Source organism: Xiphias gladius, chromosome 22 (assembly GCF_016859285.1).
Source record: "Xiphias gladius isolate SHS-SW01 ecotype Sanya breed wild chromosome 22, ASM1685928v1, whole genome shotgun sequence".
NCBI lineage: Eukaryota > Metazoa > Chordata > Actinopteri > Istiophoriformes > Xiphiidae > Xiphias > Xiphias gladius.
This window is the reverse complement of record NC_053421.1, coordinates 9336605-9352361: the sequence shown is the minus strand read 5'-3', so window position 1 is coordinate 9352361 and position 15757 is coordinate 9336605. Positions and strand designations below refer to the sequence as shown.

General features: G+C 40.1%; 1 protein-coding gene across 3 annotated transcripts; it reads left to right on the top strand.

Annotated features, from left to right (window-relative positions):
* Positions 1-1639: 1639 nt before the first annotated feature.
* LOC120784305 (zinc fingers and homeoboxes protein 1-like) lies at positions 1640-15374 on the top strand. 3 transcript variants are annotated; one of them, XM_040117999.1, is made up of 8 exons: positions 1640-1803; positions 6425-6751; positions 6920-7383; positions 7576-7779; positions 8021-8236; positions 9307-9471; positions 9591-10835; positions 11619-15374. In XM_040117999.1, the coding sequence occupies exons 2-8, from the start codon at positions 6544-6546 to the stop codon at positions 11901-11903; spliced, it is 2787 nt and encodes a 928-aa protein (XP_039973933.1). In that variant the 5' UTR covers positions 1640-1803; positions 6425-6543; the 3' UTR covers positions 11904-15374. The 3 variants fall into 3 exon arrangements, with proteins under 3 accessions (XP_039973933.1, XP_039973934.1, XP_039973932.1); XM_040118000.1 differs by lacking the exon at positions 1640-1803 and adding an exon at positions 2271-3047 and having other exon boundaries at positions 9594-10835; XM_040117998.1 differs by lacking the exon at positions 1640-1803 and adding an exon at positions 2271-3047.
* The last annotated feature ends 383 nt before the right edge of the window (positions 15375-15757 follow it).

Below are 15757 nucleotides of genomic sequence, written 5' to 3'. Positions count from 1 at the left end.
CGGGTACAGCTTGTGAAGAATCATGTCATAGCTGATAATGTGACCTTTGCCATGACTTTTATCAAACCGTGATTCGCTTGGACATTTGTATTAGAAAGTATCATGTTTACTTGCTTTTCCTGTTTTTCAGGACATGTTGTGGTTGAAAAAAAAAATCACTGATTATTTAAATTGAGGCTGCAAAAATTGAAAGTGCAAAAAAAAAAAAAAAAAAAAAACATGGTGCTAAAACACACCCTTACATTAGTCTTAGTCATTATCTCACCAGTATAGCTGATAGAAAGCTTGGGTAATCTTAGTGACCACAGCCAGACCATCAGAATATGACACAGAAATATACTTGCACCAAGTATACTAACCTAAGAATTCTTTCATAAGGCTGGCATCTTTACTGTATACCCAAAAATCTTCCACCAACAAACATCTTGCGAGAAGTAGAAAAATAACTTGCAAAGCTGATTTTGAAAAACTAGTGCAGTGCCTGTTCAAAATGTGTCTGTGAAAGACATTTTTATAATGTGTACATAATTCCTATAGACAAAAACTTGCACTAATTATTTTAATAATTTACATTATATATTATTTTATCCCCATTATATTAAAACATTGTAATTGTCAAGAATATTTGTAAATAACATGACAACACAAAAAATAATTTAACAAATATTGTGTCCTGCAGTAAAATTTGAGGTGAAGGTGTAACATTAATGAAATACTGTATGATTCAAAAGTACAAAGATGAGAGCTGTTTTTTTTGTTTTGTTTTTTGTTTTTTTTTAAACTAAGAATTGATCAGGAGTAATACTAAATGCTTGCTACATTTAAATAGGCATCAGATCAGGGCTGTGCTGCTTTTATCAACAGGAATAATCAAAAGATAGCTTTACTCTTCTGAATGTTTAAAGGAAAGGGCTACAACACTGATAAATCTAACCTAATCACTTTCACATGTCCTCTAACCAAACCAAAGAAGAATGACCAAATGAAAAAAGACCCACCACATCACCCAGGGCTGAACTTGTGACACTTAATTTGATAAACTACACAAACCAAACAGCATATAGTATAATAATCAGGAATACTCAGGAAAGTTGTGTTACTTGAGGGTTCTTTAATGGTTTGTCCAATAGAAAACCATAAAACATGAATGAAAAGCAAGTACATATTTAAACATATAATAACATATAATATTATACAGCTTTGTTCCATAATGACATGTCTACCATTTTGAAAGATATTTCAAGTTGTTGTTCTACAAAACTGATTTCAACAGTTAATAAATCACGGCTTTTTAATACGTTTACATAAACATTTTAGTGGTTTACCTGGTGGCTGAAAAAAGCTCATTCGTCACTTTGAAATGCAGCTCAACAACATTGTTGCTGTTTGTTCTTCGTGTAATGGGGGGGGGGGCGCGTCTGCTGTGGTTTGGAGGCTGGAAGCAGTTTTTTGTTTTTGTTTGCAACTGTGTGTTTGTTTGTATAATTGTCAGCAGGATTACGCAAAAAAAAAAAAAAAACAACCACCAAACTTGTTGGCGAGATGGGGAACCCATTAAATTTAGGTGCGGATCCGGTTTAAAGGGGCGGATCCAGGAATTTGTTTTTAATCACTCCTTAACATGGAGAGAGAGGGCATTTTTCGACGTTTCCGGCAATTCCTCAAGGAATAATGTATGAATCAGACATATGTATGGCATTATCTATGAGAATGTACAATCTGGTGCAGATCCAGATAATAATCGGGATCTGGTGGAAGAAAATGCTGAATCCGCATGTGTAGGGTTGTCAGGACTTTGCGGAGGTATGCGATCTACTGAGAGCCTTTCTAGTTATGGAAATTGTAGGATCCAGGGTTTTGGAAGTCTGACCCTTAGTCTGTATATCTCGTCGTCAGCTGCATCATTATTTTACTTTTGGGTTTAAATGTTTAAATGTCCGACCTTCAGTTTTTGTATTTAGCACATATCACAGCCTTAACTTACACCATAGTAATTGCCAGTGTTCTGATATTTATTCTGCCGTGGTGGTCGTTTTTAACCAATGGTAGCAGGATCATACAAATCGACTTTACTGTGAGATGACTATGCCACAAATTCAGCTAGCAACCATGACATTTCATTTTCGCACAGGTATTAAATAACAAGGAGCTTGCACAGCAGCTCACCATAAACAAGATGCCCATCTTAAATTAATGCGGAACATAATGGGAGGAAAAAAAAAAATCAACAGATTAGCCTGATTAGCTACACATGACGGGACCGGGTGAAACGCTTCTAAACTTTTGCATTGTCAGTGTTGTCCTCAAGTAGCTTCTGCTGCCCTGACAGGTCATGTAAGGACATTTTGGCACACAGTCGAGTCGGCAAACAAACGTGTTTACAGCTCACTCTTAACAGTGCTTAAATATCTTACTCATTTCGGGACAGCGCGTAGCTAAACTCACCTCATAACGGGTGCATTACACTGGTGAAATATTGCACATTTTTGCCAAAATTTGTAACATTTTTAGTGCACCGAGAGTCGCCGAGGAATGACGTCAGGACGTATCACATTGAATGATGACGCTGTTTGATCATTAAAAAAATCTGCCGTTAAAAAAATATCAGAGAATTAGGTCAGCAAACTAACGCAGCACCAACCGTCACGTTATGAATGTAACTACCGTGCGTTTGACGATAGAACTTTAGCGAAGACGCGCCCTGGTTGTAAAATAACCTGTTCAGACGAGGAGAGAGATGTCCGGTGTTTCCAGCATCTGCAGACGGGAGCCGTAGCCGTTAGACCGGTCGGTCGGTCCGTCCGTCCGTCCGTCTGTCTGTCTGTCTGCCTCCCTCCGCTGGCTTTGGGAGACCCGCAACCCCAAATAGCGTTAACTCTACTGTGCTGCCGGCCAGGCTGGGGCTGAATGGTTAGCCGGGGGAAGGAGAGACACCGTTAGACTCCACCAAACAGAAGCCGAAGGCTGCTCTGCCGAGACCCAGGAAATTATTCCTCGCCCCGTCTCGACAGCTTGGTAGCAACACAGTGCACATTTCAGTAGTTCCAGTAAGTTTACCGCCAGACGTGATCAATAATAATGACTGGCCCGGCTAACACTGGCTAGTTGGCCCGCCTCATATTCATGCTAGATGTTTCTGTTTTACGTCCTTGTGTGTTAATTTATCGCTTTAACATCATTTATATATTAACGAAGTAGCTAGCTCACACCTCCAAATTATTGTGCTGTTGTCTGTTACGGCAAATGATCTCATTGTGGCAGTGCAGCATAGCATACTGCACACAGTGTATTATTAATATTGCTAACACTATAATCTATTACACAGACTTGTACACTGGTGTCTTAAAAGTGATCATTTGCACATTTGGTGTACCACCTGTGTCATAGTGAATGACCTAGTAGTAAGTTAGGCAGTAGCCATGAAGTTAAACTGAGTGATAACCATTGACTCAAAGACAGAAATACAAAGTGAAATCATTGTTCAAATCAAATATTTGTTGCCACCAGGTTGGGTCTGCCATTTTGTAAAGTAAGATTAATATCCATGTCCCTACTAACATTGCTCGAATAACCTGCTATGAATGCACAGCATCAAGTGAAATAATGAAGGTCTAACTTGAGGTATAACTAGATTTTGACAAGGGACATCTCGAAAGGACAAGAATATGAATATAAATTTCCTTATTATGCCAGTTGATATTGTACTTTAGTAGTGCACAATCCCAAACAAATTACCACAAACCACTTAACACACAGTGAGCCTGGTGCCTTCCTAAGAGTCTGGGGCCCTAGGGCTTTTGCCTTCTTTGCCCGGTTTTCATTCAGCCTGGTGTACCTGGCCAGATAATTGAAGAGTTTTTGTTTGTTTCAGTCTTTTAGTGAATTCATATTGTCTTAAGTTTTAACAAACTTTTGTAATGTCAGGGATCCAACTAATAAACATTTTTATTATAGATTAATCGACGATTCGTTTAGTCCATAAAATTGCCAAAAACCCAAGGTGATATCTTATAAAACCTGTTGTGTCTGCTAACAGTCCAAATCCCAAAGGTATTCAATTTTGATAAAATAACAAGGATATAAAACAGAAGAACAGTAAAAAAGTCTGAGAAGCTGGAACCAGCAAATGTTTGGATTTTTTGCTGGACAGATCACCCAAACGATTAATCAGTCATCACTGTAGCTTAATAACCTTCTGTCAACCGACTAATTAATTGTATTGCATGACCGCTAATGTGAATGTATTACATATCATTTTGCCTTCGTTTGCCATATCTTGCTGTCCGTATTGATATTTGGAAAAAAAAATCTTAGTGTTATCTTGATCTTAATCTTAACTGTATTGCCCATTTACCTGTATACTCAACATCATGGAAACCCATATTTATCACAGATTTTGGTGATACTTGTTTGGTGAACACTTTTTAAAAATCATTCTGTTAGTCATAATGCTGAATGAAGTGCACCGTTATATTTACTCCTCCCATGCAATCAAGTCTCAGTGCGCACATTACGACGTGTGTGTCGGCTACATAACCACCAATCATGAATTTTATTAGACACGAGAAACAATTAGTCAGTTCATTCTGTACAGTGGCATGAAAAAGTTTGGGCACCCCTGGTCAAAATTTCTGATACTGCGATAAGTTAAGTAAAAGATGAATTGATTTCCAAAAGGCATAAAGTCAAAAATGACACATTTCTTTAATATTTTAAGCAAGATTACTTTTTTATTTCCGTCTTTTACAGTTTGAATATAACAAAAAAAGGAAAAGGGCCCGAAACAAAAGATTGAGCACCCTGCATGGTCAGTACTTAATAACACACCCTTTGGCAAGTATCACAGCTTGTAAATGCTATTTATAGCGACTACAAGTCTTTCAGTTCTTGTTTGGGGGATTTTAACCCATTCTTCCTAGATAAAGGCTTCTTAGTTCTGTGAGATTCTTGGCTCTTTTGAGGTCTATCCACAGATTTTTGATGATGTTTAGGTGAGGGACTGTGAGGGCCATGGCGGAACCTACTGCTTACACCTCTTGAGGTAGTCCACTGTAGATTTTGAGGTGTGTTTAGGATCATTATCCTGTTGTAGAAGTCCTCATCTTTTCATCTTCAGCTTTTTTACAGACAGTGTGATCTTTGCTCTCAGAATTTGCTGGTATTTAATTGAATCCATTCTTCCCTCTACCAGTGAAATGTTCTCCGTGCCACTGGCTGCAACACAAGCCCAAAGCATGATCGATCCACCCCCGTGCTGAACAGTTGGAGAGTTGTCCTTTTCATGAAATTCCGCACCCTTTTTTCTCCAAACAAACAAAAAGTTTTATTTTAACTACGTCAATCCACAGGACTTGTTTCCAAAATGCATCAGGCTTGTTTAGATGTTCCTTCGCAAACTTCTGATACTGAATTTTGTGGAGAGGACGCAGGAAAGGTTTTCTTCCGATGACTCTTCCAAGAAGGTCATATTTGTGCAGATGTCACTGCAAAGTAGAACAGTGCACCACCACTCCAGAGTCTGGCAAATCTTCCTGAAGTCCTTTTGCAGTCAAACGGGGGTTTTGATTTGCCTTTCTAGCAATTCTGCGAGAAGTTCTCTCTGAAAGCTTTCTTGATCTTCCAGACCTTGAGCTCCACCGTTCCTGTTAACTGCCATTTCTTAATTACATTACAAACTGAGGAAACAGCTACCTTAAAATGTTTTGCTATCTTTTTATAGCCTTCTCCTGCTTTGTGGGCTTCAGCTGTTTTAATTTCCAGAGTGCTAGGCAGCTGTTTTGAGGAACCCTTGGCTGCTGATTGCCAGGACCTGGCCTTTGCTAACGACTGTGAACAAGTCATAGTCTTAACAAGCTGATTACGGTCTGAGACCTTGGTAAACGTTATCTGAGAGCTCAAATCTCTTGGGGTGCCCAAACCTTGGTATGGTTCTCCTTTTTTTTTTTTCACTCTAAACTTGTACAAAACAAAAATAACAATACGCTACTCTTAGCTTAAAATGTTGACAAGAATGTTTCATCTTAAACTTTATGCTTTTTAGAGATCAGTTCATCTTCTACTCATTTAACTATTGACAGTAACAGAAATTTTGACCAGATTTACCCATACTTTTTCATGCCAATGTACATATACATATGTATTGTTGTCTTACTACTGTATATCATGATTATATGTAGGACTGCAACTTACAGCAGATTTCACTTGTGATAAATCTGTTGTTATTTTTAAAGTATTTTTAAAGATATTCAGTCTCTATTGACAGGGAGTAGTTGTGATGCTGCTTTTTATGTGACTTATAACACTGAAGTACCCACTGAAGGCAAATCATCAATGGCTATCTGTAAAAGAAGTATTAATATATTATATATACATTTTACAAATTACGTGTATGACATATGCATATCTTTTTTGTTTCCTCCCCCAGAAATAAATAATTCAATGATTCTAACATGTGAACACAACCAACTAAGACATGTGAGCCTCATCACTTTTGCCACAGATGTTCTTTACCCTGAGTAGAAGTAAACAGAGTTTGGTTTGATAATGTCGAGCCGCCGGAAATCAACCACACCTTGCATGGTGCTGCCCTCTGATGTGGTGGAGCAGGAAGAGGTGGAGGAGAAAACAGAAAGGACAAAGGAAGAACAGGCGGAGGAGGAGGAGGTGAAGGTGAAGGAGAGAGCAGAGGAGGGGCCAACTGCAGAGGAGCTAGGTCAGGCTGTAGTGGTTGTCCCCACACCCCCAGATACAGGTACTGCAAGATTCTTTTTGACCTGTTCTCCCATTTGTAGATCACAACAGCACTTTATAAGCATGAATATACACCAGCTTGTGCACAAAGGCAGTGTAAATCTGATTGAATGGGAAGACATGGTAAATATTTGTCACAATGAATGTTGTATTATTATTATTATTATAGATGAGCCCAGTGTCTCTACTTTAGAAGACAGTGAAGTACTTGATCCCTCACTGAAGCGCAGTGTTACAAACCCTCCTGAGGATCCCATCAGCGACCAGCCAACCCAGGAACCACAGTGTGATACGCCTGAGGAGGGAGGAGCAGACCCTGCGTTGGTTGCTGCCATCTCTCTCAGTAAGACACCCATCATGAGGATGAAGACCAAATCTGAACCCAAGAGGATCGCTGTGTCTCTGAAATCAGCGGACGAGGCACTGGACGGTTTTGGAGGAGGTGGTGAGGGTGAGGTGGGAGGAGAGCAGGAGCCCATCGAAGCTCCCCTGGGGCCGATGACGCCTGTGGAAATGCTGCTGCATGACTCCATGAAGCTCGGAGGAGGCGGCTTGCTTATCAACTCGCCCTCAGAGCAGCAAAGGAAATCATCCATTTTAAACCCCACAGTTCTGCCTGCTGGCCTGGCACAGGTAGAGAGTTTTGATTATACAGGGGGTTAGTAAACTCATTTCAGCAGCAGGGTGTAAGAATACTCCATTTGCCACTGTCTGTGAAAATTGAATACATGTTTTCTGACTTGACAGCAGTCTGCACTCCTAAAAGCTGCTGGTAGGCTTTGGATAATGGTTGGTCATCTCCTCCCTTATCTTCCTTTATTTCAGGTGCTGTCAGCTTTCCAGGCCCAGCAGAGTGCAGCAGCAGCTCAGCCTCAGCTACTGATTCCCCTCAGCAGCATCCCCTCATACAGTGCAGCTATGGACACCAACCCTCTGCTGGGCAGCACATACAAGAAATTTCCTTACCCCTCCATGGCCGAGATCAGCAGCCTGGCAGCACAGACACAGTTCACAGAGGAGCAGATCAAGGTAGATGAAAGTGTCAGTCAGATAACCTTTTCTGAGAAAGGATGTTGTGTTTTCACCCCTGTCTGTCTCTTTGTTATAAGATATCTCAAAAAAGCTACAAGTAGAAGCTCCTTACTCTGTATCTTTTATAAAATAAAAAGCCACATTATTTTTAATTCAGAATTCAAGTCTGAAATATACTAAATATAGTCTTTATACTTATTTTGTAAATGTTGATCAAATGTACTTGATCTCCACCCAGGTGTGGTTCTCTGCTCAGCGGCTGAAGCACGGAGTCAGCTGGACTCCTGAGGAAGTGGAGGAGGCCAGGAGGAAACAGTTTAACGGCACCGTGCACACAGTGCCTCAGACCATCACTGTCATACCTGCCCACCAGCTCTCAGCTGCTGCCAACGGCCTGCAGTCCATTCTTCAGACCTGCCAGATAGTGGGCCAGCCTGGCCTGGTGTTCACACAGGTAGGTAAGGAAAGAAAATATGCCATAATTAACAAGACTCGGCTTTAACCTGCCTTGCCTTGAACCCCGTCTCTGTAAAACTGGTAAGACTCTGACATACTTTTGTTGTGTTCTTTGGTTTAATTAAAATTTGTTTTAGCTGGTCTCATTTGACTTGACCTTACTAAAGTAAACCTGGCTTGGTTTTAATTTAAGTGACTTGTATTCATTCAGCTTGATTTGACTTGAAACAGATTGACTTTGATTGTATTTAAGAAGTTTACATTGAATATGAATATGGATTCGAATATGGCATGTATATTTGTCCATAGATCGTTTACAGAAGTTTCAAAACTTAATGATTTTATGTTTTTTGTCTCAAAATGCTAACTGTTAGCAGATAGGTCTAGCATTCTGTGTTGTATCTCAAATTTACTTTTAAAGATCTTGCAATAGGGCTGAGTAATAGAAGTGGTACACTGTATATAGTTATATCAATAACAAAGACCTGCCGGTAATATATCAGGTAATTTCCTATATGCTGATATTAACTATGTACTGAACAAAATCTTCCCTTTTGAATTTTTCCTGATGCTGATCATATAATTGTAATGACTGCAGTCTCACAGAACATGTCATAAATGCTGGGTTCGGCTGGGAAGCAACATCTATGGAGTTTGTGAAAATAACATCACACACACTCACAAACTGTTGTCATGTAACCACACATTACACTGAAGATGTATCGTATCTTGTGATCCAAGGTATTGTATCAAATAAATGCAAAGTGAATGGGTGAAATATTACATTCCATTTGCTGTGAGGTGACATTTTCACTTAGCTGGCTGGTCTGAATTATGGGGGTTTTTGTCTCTGGTAGACTCATATTTTACAAATTAGAGGATAGAGGAAAGAGGAAGTATAATCTTGCCAAAGCACAGGTCCAGTGACCTAAACCAGTTTTAGGGCCCTTTCCGTAGAGTAAATTCATAAAAATAATAATCACTTTAAACAACAATTACATTGTTGCCATCAGTCTGGCTATATATCTCATCCTCACATTCTGTGTTTCATTTTCTGGCTCTGCGTAGGTCGGCCCAGGGGGAAACCTTCCAGTGACCAGTCCCATCACCCTGACAGTGGCAGGGCTACCCAGCCAGTCCCAGAGCTCCAGCAGAGTTTCCTGCCAGCCCACCCCAACAAACAGTGAGCTGAAACGGGCTACCACTGTCCAACCTCCCTCTCTTTCTCCACAGGTGGAGACAACACTTAAAGCTGGCTTTCAGACAAATACTTGTTTGATCGTGTTTTCTCACTGCTGTCAATGAGCAAATAACACTTGTTTAATATATAACTTTCTCCTTCTCTCTCTAAGGAGAACTCGGCCCTCAGCGCTGACACTTTCAATATGAGGCCTAAGAAGTCCAAAGAGCAGCTGGCAGAGCTGAAAGCCAGCTACCTGAAAAACCACTTTGTCACTGATGCTGAAATTGTCCGGCTGATGAAGCTCACCAACCTGACAAAGGGAGAGATCAAGAAATGGTTCAGTGACACCCGGTACAACCAGCGCAACTCCAAGAACAGCCATGTCATTGTTTTCCATGATGGAGGGGGTAGAGGAGGTGGCAGCTGTAGTAGCAGTACTAGCACCACCATTGTTATTGACTCAAGTGATGAAACCCCCACATCTCCGCATCCTCCCTGCACACCTCCTGTGAAGGAGAAGGAGACACGGGCCAAAACATGGAACCCATTCCCAGACTTTACCCTTCAGAAGTTTAAGGAGAAGACACCGGAGCAGCTGGTGGTGCTGGAGGAAAGTTTTGAGAAGAGCAGCAACCCATCAGATGAAGAACTGAGCCGCCTGAGGACAGAGACTAAACTGACGAGGAGGGAGATTGATGCCTGGTTCACTGAGAGACGAAAAATGCCATCTGTCAGTACTTCCTCTCCAGATTCTTCAGAGGGAGGGAAGATGGAGACAGATGGAACAAAAGCAGGAGAAAGAGGAGGAACAGGAGGAGCAACCTCTTCTTCTCCTTTAGCTTCCTCATCTCGTAAAGGTAGTCAAACTCCTCCTGGAGGTCGCAGTAAGCAGCTGCCCACCACCAACACCACCAGCAAGAAAGACATAAAAGATAAAAGTAAAAAGTCTCCAGAGCAGCTCCACATTCTGAAAAGTGCCTTTGTGCGGACCCAGTGGCCCACACCAGAGGAGTATGACCAGCTGGCAGAAGAAAGCGCCCTTCCTCGGTCCTACATTGTCAGCTGGTTCGGGGACTCTCGGTACTCCTGGAAGAATGGAAACCTGAAATGGTTCTTTCAGTACCAAAGTGGCAACGTCGAGGGGGCGAATGTCGGAGGAGTCAATAAAATGGGAAGCAGCAGCAGCAGCAGTGGTAGAAAGAAACGTGGTCGAAATCGTGGTTGGGGTCGGTCCCGAACCAGGAAGCAGCCCAGAAGGTCTGCCTCCTCCAGTGCAGATATCGACAGATCTCCCCCAGCAAAGAAATTCAAGAGTGCGAGGGAGATCCTGAAGGAGTACTACTTGAAGCACCGCTTCCTCAATGAGCAAGACCTGGATGAGCTTGTCACCAAGACCAACATGAGCTATGAACAGGTAATGAAAACATGCTTTATTTGGATGTGAGAAAACTTAGGCATGTTTCATGTTACTCTTTTATAATCAAAATCTGACCTGTCAGCAACCAGCTCCCCGTCTCCCAAAAGCTTCTTAATGCTAAGAGGATTGTAAAATAAACATTATTTACATTCTTAAGCTTCAGAGGTGTTTCCTAAAAGCATTGTATTTAAGTCTTTTGTCTTGATCTCTCTGTTAAGTGATACTTTGATGCAAAATGAGTGATGATATTTAAATTAAAAAATAAGCAAATGAAACTAAACAAACAACACACACAATACCTGGTGCAGCAGCTAAATCAATAAGTGTGTACTCTCTTGAACTGACTTCCACCCAGAAGCTCTTGATAGCATGCACATGCAGTCACACTTAGTGGTGGTTTGGGAAACGGGTGTAAAAATGCAGCAACACTTAGAAAATATTTCTAACTTTTAAAATGATAACGGGACCCATAGCCAGAATTTTAGAAATACTGAGGTCATGAGTGCAAATTCCATAACTCCAACCACCTGCCCATCACTAAATGTTTGTATTTAAAAAATATTTAAAATTATTTATTGAATGAAATTTTAATATATTTAGTAAAAAAAAAAGCCCCATCTGAATTGCTCCTGTGTAATGGTAGAATGTAAACTTGTCTTCATGTTATTGAATCTGCCAAAATCCCAGAAATATCACAGATGACATGACCTTGGTATCCTCAATAACAGCGACAGCCCTGCCGTCACCGTACAGTCAACATGTTTCTCTCTCCTTAAAAAGGTGAGGGAGTGGTTTGCCGAAGTTCAGCGACGCTTGGACATGGGAGCAGATCCCTTCCAGGAGCCGGCTGCAGGGAGGGCGGACGGAGAAGGAGGAAGAGAGGAGGAGGGAGAGGAGACGCAAGGAGAGGCTTCGATGGCAACCGAGGACCAGACCGGCACTGGGATGGGAGATGAAGATGACGATGAAGAAGATGAGGAGGATGATGCCGATGATACGGACGACAGTGAGGTTTGGGAACCATCTCGTAGTGTCAGGAAATCTTTGTCAGTTTCTGAAGACTAATAATTATCGAAAGCATGGTGAAACATTACAGAATGTTACAAGAGTATTACTGGGGTGATCAATGCTGGAGGACAGTTAGCTGAACCAAGTCTTTTTGCCTCTGATTTGCTTGTGTACACATTTGCAACATTAATTAACTGTTTTTTCATTCTTTTTCTGAATCATGTCTACATGAGACTTAAGAGATGGACTATAAACTTTAGCTCACTCTCTCAAAACTTATTAATTGTAAGTAATGTTTCACAGCTTAGATGATAATCATAGTAAAGAAGGAGTTTTTAGCAAACCTTACCCTACCCTTCAGTGACACAGAAAACTTTGATAAAGCTTAGTAAACTGAAGCTTTCTGCTGAGCTGAAGATGAAAACTGTCGAGATGAAATAGTTTCCCAAAAAATGGTTTATCCAGGCATGTCCATTCATCCTTCTTTAGAAGCAATTTTTAAATTTTGACTGTTGTAAATGAGAGACTTTGGGAGGAACTGACAGTTTTAATGTCCACCATGCTCCTTGTTAAATTTGCACTCCTTGCTTGCTTAGATGAAGCCATTAAGGGAGATTTATTTACACATTTATGCTGCATTTCCTTGAGAGGGAGTTTGTTATGCTGTTGTGAGCACAGGCCTAAATTCAAACTTCAGTCTCCAGTGTTAATGTTTCACCCATGGTTCCAAACTAACTGCACACAGAAAAAAGACTTATCTGTTGTGTCTACAAAGGTGCTTAAAAACTTATCCAAACTAGATGCCACTGCTGAGCACTGTCCCCAATGAAACTAGCATACATCTATTAGTGGAACTGGTTGATTTTACGTGGTAGAGTAAAATCAACAGGTTTTAATAGCACCTGTGAAGATCCCAGAATAGACCAGGTTTTTTGACCTGATATTATTGAATTGATAATGACAATGAAAATCAAGTATTTTATCTCTCTCTGGGATAAAGGCCTAACATGATAGGGGAATGAATGCCAATGCCATGATGCTTTTAAATAACACAGGATGTCTGCTCAAGTCTTCCCTTTATAGTGGGTCATTGTCCATTAATATTATTAGTATTATAGATTTTTAATTGAGCACATATAAATCTGATGGAAAAATGCCAGAGTATGTGTTTAATATGCACTACTATTAATGTTTTTATCAAATTTTTAACACTTTGATAGAACTCATCCTGTGCTATTAAAAACTCTTTAAAGGGGGTTATGTAGATTCAGACAATAAGAGGCTTTTGCGCTGAAGTTGAATGTGTTGTCTCCTAAGCAGTGAGCGGAAGTTTGAGGCAGAGTCACATTTTGTGAACTAAATAATGGCCACTGTGAGGCGGACATCTGGATCCACCTAAACAATAACAGAAACAGAAATATTTTGCTACAGCATTTCACTTAGAGTTTGCTCATGCTGGGCTTCTGATGGATTGAATGGATGGACTGAATTTTTAACATGGGGTTGCAGTTTTCCCCAAACCATGTAAATGTAAGCACCATCTGTAGCTCCAGTGTGAATTTAAAGTAAATCAGTCCACAAATTATCACCTTGACAAGACAGCTATCACCACCAAATCACCGACACCTTGCCTTTAGGTTTGGGCTCATATCAAAAACAAGGCCTGTGAATCATTTTGGGTCCTGACCCTTACTTTAAGAAACACTGTTTAACAGTATTTCAAATAATAATTTGACTCCAGTCTGCACTGAAGTGAAAAACGTGAAGCACCTAAACTAAACGTTTTTAAAAAATGCACTTTGTCCACATGTGTTCATAGTGGACTAAATCCTGATTAGGCACCTTAATCTCTTATGGCTCCGAGAGACCAAATCTGTTTTGTATGACTAGGAATTGAACCAGTATTTTGCCTTTTTTATCCTTAGTGTGTTTTCAAGGAAAGGAATATTACCAATTTATCCACTTTTCTAACAATATGTGTTTTTACTTATTTGGTTGTTTATATGGCTCAAAAAGTAGTAGAACAATCACATACCGCTTTCGTTCGCTAAATTGCACAATTTGAGCCCAGTTTTTTAATAATTTCTCCTTTTGAAAATGCGCATATGTTATATTTGTCATTATGTTTTGTGCCGTTGCTTTAAATCATGGAAACTGTCTCCTGTCTCTCCTTCTCTACTCCCACATACCCCTGCCTGACTCTTTGTCCCTCTCGTCCAATCCACTTTTGTAAAACGAATGCCTAGATTTCATGATGTGCACTTCCCAAAAAATGTTTTATGTAAATGTTAGCAGTGTCCTGTTGTTTCTCTGTCTCATGAAATTGTCTACAACACAGGCAGACAAACTGACAGGGCTATAGGGACATCTTCAAAAGACCGCAACCATTCAGAAAATTAAAAAAAGACAGTCTTGGAAAAAATTCACCTGCTCTCTTGGAGAGAATTGTTGAGACGCCTGAAGAAACAGCACAGCATTCCCTCTTTTGTGGGAATTCTACCAAATAACGCTCCCCTTTCTGTTTTCTTCATGCTTTACTGCATTAAGATGGCAGGACAATAGACTGAAAACTGTCTTGACTACAGTTCTTCACTGACAGGGGAGAGGCTCTGATGAAGCTTTGCAGATAAACCTATGTGCCTGGATGGCTCGTATACTTGTGTGAACAGAATTTCACCAACTCTCAACAAAAGATGATGAGAGAATTTGTGAATGCTTTGGAAATCAGAAATTGTTGGTTGATTTTTGAGGGAGGCTTGTTCAGTCAAAGATGTGATGCATGACCGAGCTCTGCTTTTTGCTGACGCTAAAAGATGCCTAGATACTCTGAAGTTAACCTCGGAAACTTCTGTTGTCCTTAAACAAATACCGTGGTGTTCCGAATTTTGCTGTTTTTTCTTACCAAGCACTTGTCACACTACATGTTGGCAAGTTTACCTACACTAAATGCATTTTAATGAGTATCTTGAAACCAATGTTGGCTGTTAGCTGTAAGATAGCTAAGGTAGCTAGTTTTCAGCAACTGAGGGAGAGCTGTAACCATTTTGTCATAATGTGACAAGTGCCTGGCTATGAAAAAGAACAAATTCAAAATGTCAAGGTATACACTTTATCTAATACTGCATGCAATAACCAAGACGAACAACTGCTTATTTTGTACATACAGTATTTTGGGTTGGTATACTTGGCACAGTAGAAGCCCAATCTGGGATTACATTTCTGTGTAGCTTTATACCAGTTACTTTTTATTATTGACCAAATTGACTGCAAACATGGACCTAATTTCTTTTTAAAATGGTTTTCAAACTTTTTCAATATTTGACTCTAGAAAATGTATTTAAGTCACTGTTAGCTTAGTGACAAATCTTTAATCAACAAACTCCATTTTGAGCAACTTGTTAAGAATCCTTTGCTTGAAACTTTGCTATCACCACAGTCGTGGTCATTCTTTGGCAGCCATTTTGTGCCCATTTGTAATCATTTGAATCCTTGTACTTCATGCGCTCAATTCTACAAACGCTACAAAATGGCTGTCCACAATAAGCTTGTTTTAGTCCACAGGTTAGGCTTAATCCTGTATCCAGGTATCCAGCCCACTGTCTTTTACAGTGTGCTCTTTCTTTGCTATAGTCAGTCTGTTGTGAATGGTTTTGTATGTTTCTATCTATGAAAACTGTGTCATTACAACTCTGTCCAGACATCAGTGGATTGCTTGTTAACAATACCGACTCATACAATACGTACAACAGAGTAGTGTTTTTGAAATAGAATCTGTTTCAGAGTTCAGCCAGTGTTGCCTGAGTGGCTTTTTGGTACTTTGGTTGTAAAAAAAAAATATAGAATCAGAACTCAATAGAAAAGACATGCACTTAATTAAAGGAATTGTAAGAACTACATTTCTGGTATCACCT